We start from the raw sequence: 22,039 nt of genomic DNA on the forward strand, positions 1-22,039 counted from the left end.
CAAAAGAAAGGGGATGGCCACCCCATTTCTCCAATTTGGGATGACTAGTTGACATGAATGGTTAAGCTATAATGAAAACAACAAAGAGGACATGGTGGTTATAGCTGACTTAGATCGACTTTGTATTGCACTCCTCAGATTGCTAGATAGCCATGTCATTAGCAGGAACCTTTTTTTCAAGCTTCTGGCTACATGCTCCTCGAGAAGGAAGGGATAGATGAAGGGTAATTCCTACTGGGGATTAAGAAGGTTTCAAGTGGGCATATCTGTTTCTGTCTTTTCAAACTATTTTTCTCACCAATCCCTTCAACTAAGCCCTCTTTTGAGTCTAATAAACAGTTTGGCAGTGGAAAAAAATTAACACGATCAATTCAATGGTATCAGTTATACTTTGTGCCTTGTTCCTTTTGGATATTGAGAATCGAATTTGAGTCCAAAACTGATTATTGGAATCAAAATTATCAGCATCAACAAAAGTGGGTACAGAATTTAGTGATACAAATAAGCCTCTAGAAAAGTTGAAATAGAGATAATGTTTATCAGAAATACATTTCACTAAATTTTGATGAAGAAAGCCTTCATAAACCACAATCTCCACATCTGAAATCTATTGAAAAATCCAAGAGGAGGACTAGGCGCCTTGCCTCGGACATAACATGGGCAAACACACTATAAGAAGACAACAATCAGATAGAACAGAGGCTTAGTACATGAGTGAAAATAGAAGCAAAAATCAAATAGCAATCCCCTGTCCCAAGAGCAGACCACAACCTCAAGAAACATACATGAACCAACATGAGCAGAGCAAAAATCCCGATCAGAGAATTCTACCCCCAACCTCAGCCACAAAACTGCACGCATTCCATGTATCGTAAGACTCTTGAGCGAGGGAAGTTGGCCAAGTGGTGGGAGATTTTCACATCTCCGGCAATTTGAAAGAGAAACATTAACTAGATTTGTGAGCAATGAATTATGTATCCATCCTGGAAATCGAATACCCTCATAGTCTCTTATCCACAAATATTTCAAATTACCGTGTGGCTCAAGGCCTTCTGACACTTCTTCATGCATCTCAACATCACCATCATCATCCCCCCATGATAACTCCAATTCTCTGAGGTCTTTCTTGCTTTTCAAGTTGGCTTGTTTCGCATCACTTGCATTTCTCACAAGGTTAAGTTGTTTTATTGATAGTTCTCCTCTAAGCTTTAAATTGCTCAACTCACTGAGGCGGCGTCCTTCCTCGTCACCCACAATGAAAATAGATAGCATCTGGAGACAACTCAGCTCCCCAATCCCAATGGGCACACAAGTTAATGACCTAACCCCATAAGCGTCTACATGTCTGAGGCTCCTCATTTTTCTCATGTCCCTAGGCAAATTACGGAGGTTATCACAATCTCTCAGTTTCAATGCTTGCAAATTTTGTAGCTTGGTAATCGATTCAGGTAATGTTTCAATGCGATAATTATCGGAGAGGTTGAGGTATCTTAGCTGTTTCAAATTGCATATTGAATGGGGGATCTCATCAACATTTATGTGACTAAGATCTAGGCATCGCAAGTATCTAAGTTTCTTTATGTTGCTAGGGACAAAATTATAACAAACATGGCCCAATAGTATTGTTCGTATGGTTTTGGCCTTGTATAACCTCTGCTCTTTTAATAGTGAAGGCAAATGAGAATAGACATATCGGGTCGATGTAGGAATATCTACAATTTTTTCCCGATCCACGATATGACACTTGTTCCCAATAACAGACTGCAAGATCGTGAACCAAATCATGCATTTTGCAACTTGTTATATTTCCAGAGTCGTCTTTTTCTATGTCTTGGAAGAAAAACCTCCATAATAAATCATTGAAAATCTCATTTCCAATGTCTTCCAACTCCATAGTTTCGTTAGGGGTAACAAAGCCATTAGCCATCCACAAAAGAATAAGTTCTTCTTTCTGAATGGTAAAGCCTTTAGGGAATACAGAGCAAAACGAAAAGCATTGCCTTAGATGAGATGGCAAATTAATATAGCTCAATATTAGAGCCGGCAAAACTTCATTTTCTCCTAGTTCCCATATCTGACTGTCTCTTACCCACTCCCACCGTGCTTCCTGTTTGCCACACAGGAGTCTTCCTAATGCCTTTGCTGCTAATGGCACACCCCCACATTTTTCGACAATCTGTTCACCAATTGGAACCAAATTTTGAGGCTCTTCACTTCTCCCTGATCCAAATGCTTGACGTTCAAACAGAGACCAACAATCACTGAATGATAAACCAGTCAAGTGGAGGAGGGATCCATGAAGCCCACCCATCATCGATGCAACCGTTTCTTTACGAGTAGTCACAATGATTTTGCTCCCTTTAACGTTACATTTTAAGATTTGGTTCCGTTTCTCCCACGCTCCTTCATCTTCGTTCCATACGTCATCAAGTACAAGCAAAAATCTCTTCTCACATATTATATTTTGTAGTTTTTTTCGCATCTCCTCTAACTGTGTAACATCTGTTTTAGTTCCAGTTGCAGATTCTAAATTTTTTTTACAATTCCAGTAACATGAAAATCTTGAGACACATAAATCCACATGCTTAGCTGAAAATGGCCTATTACAATCTCATGATTGAAGGCCAATTTAGTTAATGTGGTTTTCCCCATACCCGCCATCCCAACTAGGGCAATAACCGGGACTTCATTTTCATTATTATTAACATCGGCTTGCAATAGCCACACAATCTCTTCTTTATCCTTATCTCTCCCATAAACTTCTAATTCATTTACATCGGACACAGATTCATGCACATCGGACACAGTATGTGTTCTCTCTTGACTCTCAGGACTCGTAGTTGTTACATCCAATTTGAACGTGTTCCTGTCTTGTACAATATTTTGTATTCTCGTGAGGATCGTTTTTGTCCTGGTTGCTATCTTATGGCGTTGGAATTGAAAACTAGGTAAGAAGGAATTACTTACCTGGATGTTGCCAAACCCAATTGAGTGTAATCCCTGAGCTTCCACAGCCCAGTCTGATAAGATGTCATCAGCATCATAGGCCGCATCCATAAGATTTGAGAGCCAACCCTTGAGCTGCCCATTCATGGCCATCTCCTCTGCGTTTGGGATTATATCACCAATCAATCCTAACTGTTTCTTAAGCTCTTCCAAATCATCCTTAACACCCCCGAGTAAATCAACCTCGTTTTGGATTAGAGAGTTCAAATTCCTAAGCAGTATAGTAACAATAGCACCCGCCATATTTCCTTGGTAACAGAAAAAAAAAAAATTCTAGAGCAAAGAGCAAGTAGAATCACAAGGATATCTTGCAAGCTTCTTCCTGTAAGATGGTTTGTTATATAGACTCTTCAAATGGAGGGTTTGATCATCCTATGGTGCAGGCCAAACAGTACTTTCAGAAAAATACGGGGACTATCGAGGGCTTACACCGTATAATTTCTCATATATAAAATCAGACCAAACTCTTGTAACAAACTTACCCTTGATATTATGAAAAGATCCCTTTTTCAAGATTTGAATTTTTTTGCTGAAATAGATTTTTACTAGAAAGCTTATCAGACCTTAACATCGACACCTAAATATCAAGGCCGGTAAAGCCTCTTACGTCAATGGAATAAAAATTCACAAAGACAAATCTTGGAAGATATTAGGTCTGTCTCATTGGGCCTATATTCTAGAGAGATTCTATATAATAGATTGCTCACCTAGCTAGTGTGATGCCTATTCTGAAGGGTACAAATTAAATGAGGATCAGCGACTGAAAAATGATCTTGAAAAGAATGGGATGACTACAAGAAATACACTACTGGGATATAGACAAAATCCGTCGCTAAATGGACAAAATCCATTGCTATATGCCTTTAGCGATGGAATTTAGTCTGTCACTAAAATGCCTTTGCTATATTCCATCGCTGGTATTATTCTGTTTTTTATTATTTTTTTGCTAATAATTGTGATGACTAAATCCGTAGCTATGTACAGTATTTACGTTTAGGCCCTATTTGTTTTGGATTTTGAGAACCGATTGTACAAATCCAACTAGTTCAACAAATCAATTCTTTGGTCTTCCATGGCTACGAAGTTAACTCAATGAAAACTCATTTTCAACCAAAATTAAGTATCAAGATTCCACATCACAACCTTAATTTCCAACCCCTTCCTTTTTGAAGTTGATGAACTGCCTCTTGAACCATTGGGACATGCGTCTTATCTCGATTTTTATGCATCCAACTTCAACCTCTTTTAGACACCATTGTCATTCTTATTGGGGTAAAGATCAATAGAAAACCACTACTAGATGGAGGAGCAATAGAGGTGGAGGGAGACACCAAGTCATCATTGGACAAGTCATCAACTTCCTCCTCTGTCTCCAATGCGCGTTTGACTCAAACAGTGAATCATAGAATTACGAGGTAGAACTGTGTGTATTCGGCACTTTGGTGGCAGGTGATTATATAAAATGTGTCGGTACTTGGTATAATTGTTGAAGTGGTTATGTCTATGGTTGGTTCATTTCAAGTGCAGAAGCACAAGAGATCAGGAACCTTATCAGCTTTGTAGCAAAGTTGAGTTGACCTAAATGTGGCCAAGTTCTGCCAGCTTCGTAATCTTGATTGAGAAAAGTGTTTGACACCTAGGAAGGCCAGTGGGTTGGACATAGCTAATGTGGGATTCCTTCCGAAGCGTAAATGAAAGATTTCTGACTGTTGTGTGAGGCATCATTGAACTGTGCATTTGCCATGGGCTGCTTCAAGAGCAGGGTAGTTAAGAGCAGAAGCTTGGAGATCTTATCAAAGTTGATATGGTGGAGGCAAAATGTCAAGAATTCCTAGTGCTATTGTGTTAGTGCTACAAAGAGAATGGTTCTATGTGAACAATGTACTTCTTACTTGAAGTGGCATGAGCGGATTTTTTTCCTTTCAACGACGGTGCTAACATTGTTGAGTATGCTTGAAGAAGTGAAAGAGCAGAGACCTTCAGAGGATTGGTTGGTACATGCCATGCAACCTATGGTTCTGATATAGTTTGGAATTGGCAGATGCGAAGTTGGACGTGGTCCTGCAGTTGAATGATGGGATTATCATATGGCAAAGGGTCTTAGAGATGATTAGATAGTAAGCTTTATGGAGAGGCCTTTCCCTAAGAAATAGTGTTGAACATTTCAACGCTAGAGAAATGTACATAAACAAAAGAGATGGGAATCCTTGTGCAAGGTGACCCTAACATGGCAAGAGGCCAAGAGAGATGACTCTAGTGGGGACCAAACATGGAGGTATGTTGGATGAGTTGACGTGTATTGTGCTTTGAGTGCAAGGAAGTGTTTTGCCATATTGATGAAGTCGATGGTCGACAGAGAAGGAGGTCACTCATTAGAAGATGGAGTTGAGTTTGCCTTAGAGAAGGTAGTTATTCAAAGGCATATTTGGTGGGGTCAATTTGCTAGAAGGCGACTTCACGGGGTCTCGTGTTGAGGTGCATGTGCTGATTTGCATTACTCTCGGTCAAGTGGCAGGCTGGGGGAAATCATATTTACAGAACTCTTGCTCCAACAAATCTGCAATACGAGAAGGAAAGATCCAATTAATCCCAAATTTGTTTAAATTTAAAGACCACAATTCTCTAGCAACTCAACAATGAATAAAGTGATGATAAATAGATTTTCCATCCCCCATGCATAAGGCACAATGATTAACAACTAATTGGTTTCGACCAAGGAAGCAGGATTTTTCCCTGGGAGCCTTCGATTCCCACTTTGATTCCCGTTTCGATTCCCGCTTTCGATTCCCGCTCTGGCAACCTTGGGTAGGATTCTTCCCTAGGAGCCTTCGATTCCCGCTTTCGATTCCCGTTTCGATTCCCGCTCTGGCAACCTTGGTTTCGACTACAGAGGTGGTCCACCATCAAAATTTTGTTGAGGCAGATAGTCCAACAAAACACACAGACCATGTGGTGCATGAATCTTCCAAGCTTTTCTGGCAGAGGATGAAGAAGCAGACATAACAAGGTGTTGGCAGAAGGATTGAATTGAGAACTTCTCAGTCAACTCCCATATCCAGATTCTCCAGTCAATATCGCTTCTTCAAATGTAGATTTGAGTCAATCCTACTATAAATAACCGTCACGGTGCACCTCTATCAAACAAGTTCCAAAAAAATTGAATTTTCCTTTCAACCTTCCCATTCCGCCTATCGAAACAATCACACAGGCATTCCTATTACAAGCCACACTCTGGACAAGTCGGGGAAATCAGCAAGAACAGCATTCGACCCCCACCAACAGTCCATCAAGAATCTAATTGTCCTCCCACGTCCAACTCTGAATCAAATGATGTTTTGGAACAATGTAGAAATTTTTCATTGTATCTCTCCAAACTGTTAATCCCATCTACCTATAATTTTCCATAGATTCCTAGCCCCCAATGCTCAACCTGTACTTCTCAGCAATCACTGTTCTGGAGAAGATTGTCAAAAAAAAAAAAAAACAGAGAGAGAGAGATTGACTTTCTCTCCAAATTTGGGGTGCAACTCGGGTCGGGTCGGGTTGAGCTTTTGCTAAAATATGAATAGATATCAACCCGAATCCAACCCGATTTTAAGGTAAAAGCACAACCCGAATTAGCAAAAATTGACCCGAGTTGCAACCCTACTCCAAATCTCCGCATCCATTTGTCATAACCAGGGCTCTGTCCAGACTGTCTTCTTCCTTCTACGCCGTGGATCCCCATCATAACCAACTTTGAAATATTTTCACATGAAAATTATTGTCATTTGATTTCATGGTTCCATTTTTATGCCTGTTAATAATTTTCCCACTTTCTTGTAGAGAATTCCTTTGAGATTTGATGAAGAACAAGGATTGTGGAATCTTGAGAGGGAATTACCGGTAAGTATATTTTGTTGGTATTTGTAGAAATATTTGTTGCTGCATTTTATTTCTGATATCAATGAGCTTGCTACTTCATTTTTATATGTTTATTACAATTGTACAATTTATTTTTGCTTCTAAATGACCACTTGGCATATGTGGATTTTAATTCTAAATTCTTGGTGTCAGCCTTCAGCTTTTTACTTTAAACATTATATGGATATTGTTTACCACATTTTCTTGAGATGAGAAGTCATATAATTTTGAAGTGGAAAAGAAACTAAATAATGATGCATGACAATATGACATGATAGGGGGAGGGTGGACTGATTTGCAATGATGAGAGAAGATAGATAGAGATTCAAGTGCAAAGGAGAGCTAAAATGGACCTAGCTTAATGAAGATGGGGCATACCTTTGTTTGTAAGCTCCTTACTTAGGCAGATACTAACGTGAGCATTGAGTAGTAAGATACTAACGAGAACATGGAAGGTAGAGAATAATAAGAAAAGAAAGAGATGTCCTAGAGAAAATTCATAGGGTTGGAGTTGGGGATGATTTGTAATGAATATTTGGGGAAAGAAAAAGGACCTAGGGTTTAAGAGATGAAAAATAGATAAATACTAATTATATGAGTAGAATAACAGAGAATGTCTTAAGGAGAGAATAAAAGAGAAAAGACGACCAAACATATGGGAGAGTGTATTATCATTCATACAAAATATATGAGTAGAATGTCTTATTTACTACATGTTTCAAATCACTAAAATACCCTTAATGACGATTATGTAGCCTTTTCTAACTGAAACAAAATGACCCAACTTCCTTAACATGGACTGGAGGATGTGGTTACATTGGTTGTCAACTGGTATAGGAGTAAACCAACAATATCATTAAACCTTTCAATTAAAAGTAAACCCGGATTATAATACAACCTATGAAAAATGAAGTTGAGTTTGTATTCTCAAGACTTTTAACTCACTATGGACACAACATGACATCTATAGTCTTCAATTTCCTTTTTGTTTGGTATCGAGTGTCCTTGTAGTGCAAATCTGCTAATCTTTTACAGGCTTTAATTCTGATTTTACAACCCAGTCATCCTTTAGGCAGATTAGCCAATACACATGCACTTCGCTCTATCATGGCTTTGTTTATTCATGACTAGTTGGAAAGAGTGTGAAGATATCTGTTACCTAATAATCATAGAGATCTCCAATGTTAGAAATGCCCCAATTAACCCAATATTCTAATACATATTGATCCATCTTAATCTCCAACAAAAAAGCATGACCTGGAAATGTTGAAAAGGGTTTTGTTACCGGGCAAAGTATTGTGATATCTAGTATCAATGTTCATTATAAAACTACAATCCTAAAACCATTAAGGAATAGTTTTAGGATACAAATTTAGTATGGGTTATGATAATGGGAAATGTTATGAGCACAGCCTTATTTTGATTTTTTGCACAAACCCTGCTGTCTTTTCTTCTTTAGTTGGCTAGTGAGAGGTTTTGGGAAATGTAATAACCTTTTGACAGCTCTTTAAACACTAAACGACAAGATGAGTTAGGTAAAATATCAAAATATGGTTGTGTTGATATCATTTACCCTAATAATTAATGCTCCAATAATTTATAAGGGAAATGTTATCAGCACTAATGTATTTTGATGATTGCACTCCTCACTTTATTAAAAGTACGGTATGGCCCGCACCATAGGATGATCCAAACCGTCCATTAGATGGGCCACACCCTAAATAGATTGTTTCCCAAAAATCATTTCCATGTGTTGATCCTAACCCTCCAATCTATAGAGGGTTAGGATCATTCAGTCCCTCTACAGATCAGAGGGTTAGGATCATTCAGTCCCTCTATGTGATCCATTTTTCTTTTTTGTGACATAAAAAACAGACGCTATATACAATTTCTTTCCTCCTTGCTTTGCAGAGCAGTGCATTCATCCATTCTACCCCCTAGAACACTGAACTGATCCTTAAGTCTCTTACCCCCTTATATTCACTCTGAAGAACTTTGAGGTGAATCCCCTTCTTGCAATTTTACTACTTAGATAAATTTGAAGTTGCTTTTCAAGTCTCTTAGCAGCCTTTTGTAGAAGAATCAGGCAAGATCATTTAACAGTCCAGGTTTTCATATTATGAAAGAAAAGTAGCTGAGAATCTCTGGCATGCTTCTCCCATAGTCCCATCATATCCCTATTTTTGTAATTTCTAGAGGTTTCTTCTTAAGCCCATCTCAATGAATTATTGATTAAACAATCTTATTCTAAGTGACTGCTATATATCTTGAATGACAAGAGTCTTGAAGAAATTGCCAGTGGCTGCACTTAACTAATACATCATGAATTAATGGCTGCCATAATATTGGAACATGTAGACTGAAGTTTATTGGAAGATCCTTTTCTTCCTTTTTAAATATTCTAGAGCTTATAGATATCATTTATCAAATGATGGCTTGGATGATATTATTTTCAACTTCTGTTATAGCGTGGGTTAACTAAACGCATATGGTGCACGATGCCTAAATTTATGGGTGCCACTATAAATTAATGTACAAGCTACTCGGCCACGTCTAACTACACCATGTTTTTTGATAGATACACCTTTATCCTTTCAGCTGCATCCATTTCTTTGTTTTAATTTTTAGGTCAAACTTCTTTAATTGAGTGTTACAATTGAGCCATCTGAGTTTTGTTAGGGCCAGTTTGTCTTGGATTTTGAGAATCGTTTTTTAGTCCAAAATTGATTATTGAACTCGAAACTATCTCCGTAATTTTGTGTTTATTTTGAATTTCGATTAAAATTCTTCTTTTTTAAAACAGTTTTAATGCATTTTTTATTATTTTCCTTTTCTTTCTCACCCCGTGCATCGCACGGGTTGCCCACTAGTATTATAATAGATTGATATAGGCGACTGATGCTGGCACTACCATATTTTGATAATAGCACTAAATTGTCTTGTCTTTTATTATTTAGACAGCTGTTAATGGTTATTTCAGTTCTCACAAAGGTCTCATAAGCCAATTAAAACAGAAAAGACAGGATGAGTTATTGCAAGTGTGAAAACAAGGTTGTGTCTATCAGCAGCCAATATGAAAAGTATTCAATGAAGCGAGGGAGTGCCATTATCAAGACAAGGGAGTGCAGATACCATTTCCCTATATAAGATGTGCAGATTCTCACTAGAGAGAGAGAGAGAGAGAGAGAGATGGGAAGCTCATTTCTGTATGTTATTGTTGTATTTCTTTTGATGGGGTGCAAAGTCATGGAAGCTTGGAAAGATGAGACAAAAGTTATCCGTGTGGGAGGAAAGGTGATGTGCCAAGACTGCACCCAAGGCTGGAACGAGTGGGCCCATGGGACCCGGCCTATCCAGGGTACTCTCTACTCCTTTTTGTATCTAACATACTTCTAGTATTTGCCTTCAAGTTAGTGCCATTATCATAAAAATAAGAAGCAAATAAAATCTCACCTTTATGGTTTCTTATCTTATTATTCCTTCTCTACCTGATAAGCTAGGATTGCCTTTGAAGTTACCCTCCCTATTCAATGGTTAGAATTGAGACCGTTGATCTGATGGGTCATAACAGGATGAACCAGTGGATATAGGTCTGATGCCACATGGAGATCTTATTCCCAAGATTGAGGCATTCAAAAATCAATGGCTTGTAAACATTTTAAAAAAGGTCTTTTTTCATCATGCTTTATCAATGGTTTTGAATCATCCGATGAAGGTGGGACCAAGAGCATTAGATTAATCTTCCATCCATAGGATGATTGTTTCATTTAGGCTTCCTTTCTTTCGACCAACAATGGGTGTTCTGGCAAATTTTACACCCGTTCCATTTCTTTCGACGTAAAATGGGCATAAGAATGGGCGTGACACTATTAAGGCTCCGTTTCGTTTGATGTAAAATTGGACGTAAAATTTGTTTTACGCTCATTTTTACAATATAAAATAAATTTCAAGTTCATCTTTATGTTGAAAGAAAAAAATGGATGTAAAATTTGTTTTATGCCCATTTAATGTCGAAAGAAACGGAGCCTAAAAGAAATAATGATCATTCAAAAAAGTTTCTCTACTTGTAATTTACCAAAAAGGGTGTTATGAATCATCTAAATATGCACAAATTTGCACTAATTACACTCGTCAATTAATCTCATGAAATGAATAAAAGTATAGTACATGTAGGCTGCTCGGTTGCATTAACATGCATGGACGAGCGGGAAAGAGTAGTGTACTATACAAGTGACGAGACCGACGGAGAGGGCGAGTTTGAAATGAGTGTTGAGAGATACATCAATGGGAAGGAATTGAAAGCCGGAGATTGCTCGTGAGGCTTGTGTCATTGCCAGAACCCTCATGTAACATCCTCACCGACTTTGCCGGAGGTCGGTCGGAGGTGAAGCTCAGTCGACCCTCTCATGTTTATGGAGATCTGATCAAGTATACACTTGGGCCCTTCTACTTCACATCACCTATGTGTGATGAACCTGATACCACTGAATTGCCTAGCCAAAGACGAAACTATTGATTATAATGTGTTTGCTTTGTTGTTGATGGGAGAATTACATTCTTATGTCTTCTTAATTTTTTTGTCCCTTCTATTGAATAACAAGAGCAACATGTTTTGTTTAGGCCACCGGTATTGGCATTACCTAATTGCAGAAACTTAGATTGTCTTTTCTGTTTTAATTGGTTTAGAGAGCGTTTTGGAAACTGTAATAACCTTTGACAGCTTTTTAAATAATAAAAGAAGAGAAGTACATAACTAAAATAAAATCTGATTAGAATGAATTAAAATAAAACTACACTAAAAGTTCCAACTCATTACAAATTTTAATTAGGTAAAGCAATAATAGGATCCAACACAATTTGAAATGCTCACAAAAAATAGAGAGACAACAGAGAGTAGATAATTTAGTGACAATAATCGGCATCTATAAAAGTGCTTACAGAATTTAGTGATACAAATAAGCCTCTAGAAAAGTTGAAATAGAGATAATGTTTATCAGAAATACATTTCACTAAATTTTGATCAAGAAAGCCTTCATGAACCACAATCTCCACACTAGAATCCACATCTGAAATCTATAGAAAAATCCAAAAGGAGGAGGACTATCCACCTTGCCTAGGACATAACATGGGCAAACACACTACAAGAAGACAACAATCAGATAGAAAGAGGCAACCCTTACTAAAACTACCACAACAGAGGCTTAGTACATAACTGAAAATAGAAGCAAAAACCAAATAGCAATCCCCAAGAGCAGACCACAACCTCAAAGAAACATATAAAAACCAACATAGACCTCTGACACAAGAGCAGAGCAAATCCCAAACAGAGAATTCTACCCCCAAACTCAGCCACAAATCTGTAGAAAATCCTCCAAATTGCAGCCAAAAAAGTAGCAGAAAATTATCTGGTAAAAATTGGTTAGATAGATGCAGAAAAATTAAAGAAAGAAAGAAAGTACGTTATATAATTAAAAGATAAAGAGGGGATTAGGAAATAACAAACCTGGGATGGTAGAGTGAGTCGGAGAAGATAAAATCACCGTTTCAGTGGGCATGGTAACGTGGGAAGAACAAACGTGAGTCGGAGAACCTGGGATGGTCATCTTCTCCGTTGTTGGGCGTGGGACAAAGTAGACAACCGTTAATAAACAGTTGTTGGAGTGAGGTGAGGCGTTGTAGTCCAGCGGGCAAAGAAGTCATATTACCATTATGGTCGATGGTCAAAGATTGAAGCGATGTGAGCTTTTCGACCCACTCTGGCAAATTCACCATTCTCCGACATCCTTCAATAGATAGATGTTGCAGTGTGGTGACATGCTGTAACCCATCTGGCAATGATGCCAACTCATCACAATTACTTATTTCCAATGACTGAAGAGATTTCAAACGCCCCCCATCTAGCGATGATGCCAAGTCATCACAACAATCAATTTTCAGATTTTTGAGGGCAGTCAGGTACCGCAAGTCATCCGGCAAAGAAACAAGCTTTTTACAGCCCCCAATAACCAATGATTGAAGAGATTTCAAACCCCTTAGTACTCCTTCCTCGGGTAATGATGCAAGGTTTTCACACCATTTAATCCCTAACTTTTCGAGAGATGTGACGTTTCGCAATCCCCTGGCAAAGACACCAGTTCCTTACAAGCCGAAATGCTCAATGACTTGAGAGCAACAAAATTGTCGAGCTCCCTAGGAAGACTCCTCAACTTGTAGCAATCCGAAATTTCTAAACGTTGGAGTGCATTGCCATCTCGAAGAAAGCTTTCTGGAAAGGATGACATCTCATCTAGATGATCAATATGAAGGGAGGTAAGATGCAGAAAACATGGCAAGGTGATCAACTTTGTGCAGCATTCAATCCTCAATCCATCGAGGCAAGGAAAAACTCCTCCTTCCTCCACTGCCCACATCTCTAAATTATCCATATCACATAGGGATAGTCTTTTTAAAGATGGAAAGGAAAATCCATTCAATGTGTTATTACCGTAAAACTCATTGTTGATCTGCTTCAATGCAGACATTCCAGATATCTCAAGATTCTTGAGCGAGGGAAGTTGCCCAAGTGGTGGGAGATTTTCACATCTCCAGCAATTGTTAAGAGAAACATTAACTAGATTTGTGAGTAATGAATTCTGTATCCATCCTGGAAATCGAATACCGTTATAGCCTTTTATCCGCAAATCTTTCAAATTACAGTGTGGTTCAAGGCCTTCTAACACTTTTTCCTGCATCTCAACATCACCACTATCATACTCCCATGACAACTCCAATTCTCTGAGGTTTTTCTTGCTTTTCAAGTTGGCGTGTTCAGCACAATTCCATTTCTCACACGGCCAAGTTTTTTAATTGATAGTTCTCCTCGTAACCCACAATGAAAATGGATAGCGTCTGGAGACAACTCAGCTGCCCAATTCCAATGGGCACACAAGTTAATGACCTACATCCATAAGTATCTACATGTCTGAGGCTACTCATTTTTCTCATGTCCTTGGGCAAATTGCGGAGGTTGCCACATTCTCTCAGTTTCAATGTTTGCAAATTTTGTAGGTTGGCAATCGATTCAGGTAATGTTTCAATGTATACACTATAGGAGAGGTTGAGGTATCTTAGCTGCTTCAAATTGCATATGGAATCTGGGATCCATGTACGTTCCCAACGCCTAACATCTAGGCATCTCAAGTATCCAAGTCCCTTGATGGTTTTGGCCTCATAAAAACAACCACGGCCAAATAGTATTGTCCGTATGGTTTTGGCCTCATACAACCTCTGATAATTTAATAGTAAAAGATAATTAGAATAGAAATATTGGGTCGATGGAGGAATATTTTTTGTTTCTGCCGAATCCATGATATGACACTTGTTCCCAATAATAGACTGTGCAAGATCTTTCACAAAGTCATGCATCTTGCAACTTGTTATATTTCTGCAATAATCTTTTTCTATGTCTTGGAAGAAAGACCTCCATAATAAATCATTGAAAATCTCATTTCCAATGTCTTCCAACTCCATTCTTCCATTAGGGGTAACAAAGCCATTAGCCATCCACAAAAGAATAAGTTCTTCTTTCTCAATGGTAAAGCCTTTAGGGAACAAAGCACAAAAAGAAAAACATTGCCTTAGATGAGATGGCAAATTAGTATAGCTCAGTCTTAGAGCCGGCAAAAGTTCATCTCCTTGTAGTTCCCATGTGTCGCTGTCTCTTACAGACAACCATGAAGCTTCCTCCCTTTTGAGACGCAGGAGGCTTCCTAATGCCTTTGCCGCTAACGGCACACCCCTACATTTCTTGACAATCTCTTCACCAATTGCAACCAAGTTTGGGTGCTCTTCACTTCTCCCTGATACAAATGCTTGACTCTCAAACAGAGACCAACAATCACTGTCTGATAAACCAGTCAAGTGGAGGGATTCATGAAGCGCACCCATCATCGATGCAATCGTTTGATTACGAGTCGTTACAATGATTTTGCTCCCTTTACAACATGTTAAGATTTGCTTCAGACTATCCCACTTTTCTCTATCCTCGTTCCATACATCATCAAGTACAAGCAAAAATCTCTTCTCGCAAATTATTTCTCGGAGGCTTTTTTGCATCCCATCCAACTGTGTAAGAGCAGTTGGACTTCCAGTTGCAGATTCTAAAATTGCTTTTACAATTCTAGTAACATCAAAATCTTGTGACACATGAATCCACATTCTTAGCATAAAATGGTCCTTTACACTCTCGTGGTTGTAGGCCAATTTAGCTAGTGTGGTTTTCCCCAGACCCCCCTTGCCAACTATGGCAATAACCTGGACATCATCTTCATTACCCGCATCGGTTAGCAATAGTTTCACAATCTTTTCTTTATCCTCGTCTCTCCCATAAACTTGTAATTCATTTACTAAGGACATGGTGGGTGTTCTCTCTTGACTCTCAGGAGTCGTAGTTGTTACATCCAATTTGAACCTTTCCCTATCTTCTGTAATTTTTTGTAATCTCTTGAGGATCTTTTTTGTCCTAGTTGCGATCTTATGGCGTTGGAATTGAATACAAGGTAAGAAGGTATTGCTTACCTGGATGTTGCCACAACCAATTGAGCGTAATCGCTGAGCTTCCACAGCCCAATCTGTCAAGATGTCATCTGCATCATAGCCCGCATCTGTAAGATTTGAGAGCCAACCCTTCAGCTGCCCATTCTTGACCGCCATCGCCTCTGCGTTTGGGAGTATATCACGAATCATCGGTAAGATTCTCTGAAGCTCTTCCACATCATCCTTAACATCCCCCAGTAACTGAAGCTCATTTTGGATCAGAGAGTTCAAATTCCTAAGTAGTATATTAATGATAGCATCCGCCATATTTCCTTGGTAATAGGATAACAAATTTCTCTCAAGCTAGACCGAGTAGAATCACATAGATATCTTGCAAGCTTCTTCCAGTAAGATGGTTTCTCTAAGATGGTTTCTCGGTATATAGGCTCCTCTTCTTTTTACTATTCCTTTTTTATTTTCATTTTTCATGGATCTTCTTTTTCTTTTAAGTTTGCCTTATATTCGCCCTTTTTTTACATGGGACAACCCATCTAGTGTTAAAAAAGTGGTCATAAATACACTAGAGGAGGATGTTCCAGGTAAATAAAAGGGCCAATGTTTATAGACACATTTGCTGTAGTTGATAACCTTACTTTCAATTTCTTTTGTAACGTTCCTTTATTATGTTCTAGTAACTTTGTCTTCTTTTCCTCACCACGAAGCAGCGTATGAATAGACTTCTACAAGTTCAGAAGGGTTTTGCACATTATTTTGGCGCAAACGACAAATAGGGGGTCCAAAAAGTCCAACCCCCTAGCCAAGGGCGCATCTTTTATTATTGTTTATTGTAGTAGGTTAAACTCATTTTCCATATTCTTTTATTTTTTCAAATTTCTTCGTTGCTAAGGAAATTTTCAAGGATGTCAAATCTATAAGGGTGTGTTCAGTTGAGCCGCGGAAATGGAAATGGAAACGGAAAGGAAAAGGGGTACCTTTTCCGCAGAAACGCGTTAAAATGGACGTTTTGTTGCTCGGATACTAAAAGCGCGAGGAAAGCGCCAGTCTGACATGGAATCATTATAATCCAACGTGGCAAGGCCATTTCCGTAACTCCAAATCCGTGAGAATAGCTCAGATTCGCATTTTTTCCCCCGATGAAACATAAGTTGTCGAAAAAAAAAGCCCTAGAACGAGCGAAATACTCCTCTCGTCGAAAAAAAAGAACCATGGTTCTTCTTCGACGTCCACTCTTGTCGTCTCCATTCCCTTTGTCTCTATTCTCTCGGAGCAACAAAATGTGAGTACTCTCTCTCTCTCTCTCTTCCTCTCTCTCTCTCTCTTCCTCTCTCTTTCTCTGCCTTTTTTTTTATTACAAATAAAGAGTTTTTTGAAGAACAGAGTAATGGAGATGCAGGGATCGAACTCTGATCTCTCTCTCTCTCTCTCTCTCTCTCTCTCTCTCTCTGCCAATTTTCCATCTCTTGGTAAGATTAAAGTGCCATTCAACTCTGATTTTTGTTTTTTAGGGTTCATATTTTAGGGTTTCATTGAATCTATTTCTCTTTCTTTTTTTTTTGCAAAAACCCCTAATCTGGTTTTGACTTGTTGGAGTTAGGGTTTCATTGTTTTGATTTTTTTAGGGTTTCTGGTTTTCATTGTTGGAGTTAGGGTTTCTGATTTTGCCGAAACCCCCAATCTCTTTCTATGCCATTGTTTTGATTTTATTTTTTTTTAGATTGGGGTTTCTGTTGTACTTTTGGGTTCAGATTTAGCTTTATTCAAAGTTCTTCAATATGATTTAGGGGTTTATATGATGGTTCAAATTTAGGTGCTTTGATCTCTAGTCTTTGGGGCTTCGATTGGGGTTTCTGTTGTACCGAATGTACATTCCTGCTGTTTCTTTGTTGTTTCCTTTCCTTTCCCTGGTAACTGAATGCGAACTCCTACCGCTTTCTTAGCAGTTTCTTTTCCTTTCCGTTTCCTTCTGCCACGTCATTTCCTTATCTTTTCCATTTCCGTCGTGCAACTGAACAGACCCTAAGGGAAAATGACCTTAAAAATGGACTTTTTCCCTTAAATACCGTGTGTGTGGGGTTGGGGGGTTTGAAAATGGCCAAAGCAAGGGGGGTTACTTTTCCCAAAGAGGACAGAAATGCACATCTTCAGCCATCATTTTACTTTTGCTTTACATTTTACATAGGGAAGTGACATATTTGCCCCCTTTTTCACTTGGGACAGCCTCCTCTAGTGTATTTATGAACGATCTTTTACACTAAATGTGGCTGTCCCAAGTAAAAATAGGGGCGAATATATCATTTCACTTTTTCTTTACGTTTCACACTAGGAAGTGATATGTTTGCCCTCTTTTTTGCTTGGGACAACCCCCTCTAGTGTATTTATAAATTCTCTTTTACACTATAGGGGCTGCGCCAAGTAAAAATAGGGGACGGATATATCATTTCACTTGAACTTTATGTTCTATACTGGGAAATGTGATATATTCACCCCCTTTTTTACGTGGGACAACCCCCTCTAGTGTATTTATGAATTCTCCTTTACACTATAGGCAGGGGCGGAGCCAGGAATGTGCACCAGAGGGGGCAAAAAGTAGTTGTTATACATCAATTAATAAATTATTATAAAGTAAAAAAATTAAAGTTGCACAAATTTCTATTCAAATTAGTTTCACTTTTTAAATTATATGATGGGTGGCTGTACATACCTTACAATTAAAAAATTATATGATGGGTGGCGGTACAAACTCTTATTTTTCAAAATGTACAGTACGGCCCACTCCATAGGATGATCCAAACCGTCCAATTGTTGGGCCCCAAAAACCATTTCCTTAGGATGATCCTAACCCTCTAATCTATTGAAGTTTCCATAATGTGCAGTCTCCCTATAGATCGAAGGGTTAGGACCATCCCATGGAAATGATTTTTTTGGGCACAACTGATTTACGTTGTGACCAAACACACGGACGGTTTGGATCATCCTATGAAATGTGCCGTAGGTACATTTTGAAAAATATGAGTTTGTTTGGCCACCCATCATATAATTTCTCGTCAAAAGGTTATTACATTTCCTAAAAAGCTCTCAAAAGCCTACTATGGACCCCGATCCGAGATAGGCGAGAGAACGGGTCCCTAACACCCTCTCTGGATCATCCACGTGTGAAGGAGAGCTCTGCCAAGGAACTCTCAAAACGGATACCACCCTCATAGCATAGCACGAGTGGCGATGTAAAAAGAAAGAGATATGTCTTGATCCGGAGCCAAGGCTCGAAACCGAGACATACCTGAAATAAACTCAGAGTCGCCATCCATGGATATGCCATGGAACCCTAAAATCAAATCCTCTGTGCAATGGATAACCAGAAATATATATGGGTTCGTGCCTGGTTACGAATGGGGAAGGTCTGAGAGCACCCCCAATTCGTCCGAGTGCAAGCACTTGGTCTCTTATGCCATTTTCATTAACTCCAAAGAAGTTTGGGTAAAAATCATGTGAAATGGGAACAATCCTCAGGAGTCGTCTACCTAAGCATGCATTTTCTGAGGATAAAATAATAAGCACATATAAAATAAAATGAAAGATGTGTCACCTAAGCATAGCTAGGTTATGAGTGACATGCCTAATGGGTGTCTAAATTCTGATGCGCAAACACATGCAAGCTATAGCTAAAAGTATAGGATCAGTACGATAAAATAAGAAAACACATCAAAACATATAATAACAATACAACAAATCCTAAGACTCTAAATGATTGGCCCGAGTCTTCGGATGGTCTGGTATTCATCCAAAGAAGCCTACGTATCCCCGCCTCCACGAGAATCAAGGCAACGTAGTTCTTCGCGCCTATTCTAAGCTAGGATGCCTAAGACACCTAGACCTCTATCCTAGACTCGATCTAAAAGACCGGACCAGTTATTAAAGTTTCTTGTACGATTATTTAAATTCCAGTGAATTGTGGATTTTAGGACACCCTATATGCCCAAACTAAATGCAGATTAGCCCTAAGCTAATGCAGGTGGTTCCTACAACCTATGTGTAACTAGGCTGTGTTTCTTAAGGAAAACAAAGGGTGGACTAACGTGCCCTACTCTAGTCATCACCCGGCGATGTGGATCGCCGACTGACCGGACAGAGGCGCTCCTATAACTCTAGGATAGACCCCTAACTCTAAAACAAACACACAACAAGCAAACAAACAAAACAACCTATCAAAAGAAACTCCTAACTCTAAAACTCTCTATCTAGGAGAAACTCCTAACTCTAGAGGAAGATCTTTTGAAAAACAAAGTTTTAAAGGTTGCTTATTCGAAAAGATTTAGAATATTATTTACAAAAGTTTGGCTGGACTTGGGATATAAACCCCAAGCTGCACTACGTACCTCGTGCAAGAGGATCAAGCCAACGTAGTTCGAAACGAACTCTCCTAGTACGCTATAAAACTCAACACTTTAGATTTTTTTTTTTAAAGGCTTTTGATATTTTCAAATGTTTTTGAAGTGCTTTTTATATTTTTGACGATTAAAAGGGAGGTAACACCCTTTCGGCTAAAGGGGATCCGATAGAAGAGCCTCCTTACCTACCATATCGCGGTAGAGTAATTTAGAGGGAAACGGGATCCCTAAAGCCTAAGGGGGAAGAAACCAAAACAGGGGGGACTAAAATCCCAAAGAAAAGAACAATCTCGAAGAGACGAAAACGAAACTAACGAGCCCTAATCAATCTCCAAATGAGACGATATCTAACCCACGAGGGAAAATCCTAAACAAACGATAGATGAAAAGCTTCTAACCCTAAAGGTAAAATTCTAACAAAAGGAACAGACAAAACCCTATAAAAAGAACTACTAAATCGATAGAATCCCGAAACTCGAAAATGATCCCGAGGGACGCGCAAGAAATGATCTCGAAAGTGAAGGGAACTCCGAAACCCTATAAGAAGTAATGATCTCGAAGAAGGGGAAACCTCTAAGCCCTGTAGAAAATGATGAGATAGGAAAATGGACGCGAAGGGCAAAGGGGTGGCTCAAGAAACATTCCGTCATCGCCTGAAACCGACAATGCGCGCTCCCAAAATCGATGGGATCCCGAAATTCAAAGAAAATCCTGAGGAACAAGTAAAGAATATGTCCCGAAGAACTGAAATAGGCCTCGAAAGATAGAGATGACCCCGAAAATTCTGAGGAACCATGAGTAAATGAAGACCATAGAAATCCTACAAAGATCCCGAATGCTAGAGCGAGATCTGAAGGAGAGACGAAAGAGGCTTGGTGAAACACTTGAATAAATCCCAGCACTCCACATCGAGAATCAGGGGCCATGATAAGATATGACCTAGAGGGCAGCTAGGAGGGATTTCATGAAAGGGAAGGCCCTTATTTAATGATCTTTCAGGGTAAATTCACATTATTTGGAGAGTAAACAATCTGGGTATTCAATGACCAAACACAGGTATTTAACAAAATTTTCGAAGGACAAAGCCCCTAATTCATACTATAAGAAAGGACAATTGATCATCATAACAATACGCTAATATTCAAAGTCCAAAACACATCATATTGAAACCAAATCATACAACAGACACCATTCAACCAACTGGATTAGAGCAAGAACCAACCACTAGTCTTAAACCCAAAATTAGAAATGAAAAGGAATATTACTTGCACTGATGATTCGCAATCCGGAGAGATGCCGCAATTCTGGGATCAATGGTAGTGATTGCGGATCGCGGGAATGTCCAGATTTCAATAGGATCTCGCCGGAGACGACGATTCTCATGGGAATCGCAGAGGAAAAGGGGAATCGGAGCTTCGATCCGTCGTCCGGAGAACGAACTTTTCCCCCTCCTCCTCAATCTCTAATCTCTCGATCTTCTCTCATATCCCTTTCAAATTATCTCCCAAATGAAAACCCTAACTGATCACTTCTTTTGTTAGCTTTCTCCAAAATTTCAGAGAGATCAGCAACTATAGGAATGGGGGGGTGAAGAATCAAAGAGGAGGGTTTAATGATCTGTATAAACAGATTATAATGGAAGTAATTGGGGTTTGGTTGCTGAAGTTACAGCGCAGTGAAGTTGGAAGCAATGAGCGGCAATGGAAGTGATGAACGACTGGAGTAGAAAATGGCCGGACATGGAGATGGAAGGGTGATCGATGGCGAGACTCTCGGCCTCCTCTCTGTGCAACCCACTCTCTCTCTCTCTCTCTCGGCTCTTTCTCAGTATTTTTTTTTTTTACAAAATGAGAAACCCTCTTTGTGTTGGGTTCTATACTCTACACAGGGGAAATGGAGGTGGTAGTTCTAAAAGTGGGTTTGGATTTCCATTGGGGTTAGAGATAACAGGGGTGAGGAGGTGACATGGTGGTGGTGGTGGAAAGGATGGCTGCAAATGGGTTTGAGGTAGAAATGGTGGGATTAAGAAAATGAGGGAAAGGGAGGTTGGATAGTGGTGGATGATGGAGGTTTCCGGAATTAATGGGGGAGGGTTTAGGGGAAGATTGTGGTGGTTAAGATGGGTTTCCAGGGGAAGAAGAAGAAGGAGGAGGAGATTCGGATTTGGGTTAAATGGGGTTTGGTAGTAAAAATAGAAGAAGAAGAAGAAG

General features: G+C 39.2%; 1 protein-coding gene across 1 annotated transcript; it reads right to left on the reverse strand.

The window, feature by feature from the left end:
• Positions 1-426: 426 nt before the first annotated feature.
• Positions 427-15,867, reverse strand: LOC143859026 (uncharacterized). Its single transcript, XM_077369703.1, has 6 exons — positions 13,739-15,867; positions 13,072-13,653; positions 12,615-13,027; positions 2,655-3,254; positions 2,080-2,526; positions 427-1,796 (listed from the first exon to the last, which is right to left on the reverse strand). The coding sequence occupies exons 1-6, from the start codon at positions 15,748-15,750 to the stop codon at positions 670-672; spliced, it is 5,181 nt and encodes a 1,726-aa protein (XP_077225818.1). The 5' UTR covers positions 15,751-15,867; the 3' UTR covers positions 427-669.
• Between the last annotated feature and the right edge of the window lie 6,172 nt (positions 15,868-22,039).

Source organism: Tasmannia lanceolata, unplaced genomic scaffold (genome assembly GCF_043159265.1).
Source record: "Tasmannia lanceolata isolate RefF3 unplaced genomic scaffold, GAP_Taslan_0.1 ptg000029l, whole genome shotgun sequence".
Taxonomy (NCBI): domain Eukaryota; kingdom Viridiplantae; phylum Streptophyta; class Magnoliopsida; order Canellales; family Winteraceae; genus Tasmannia; species Tasmannia lanceolata.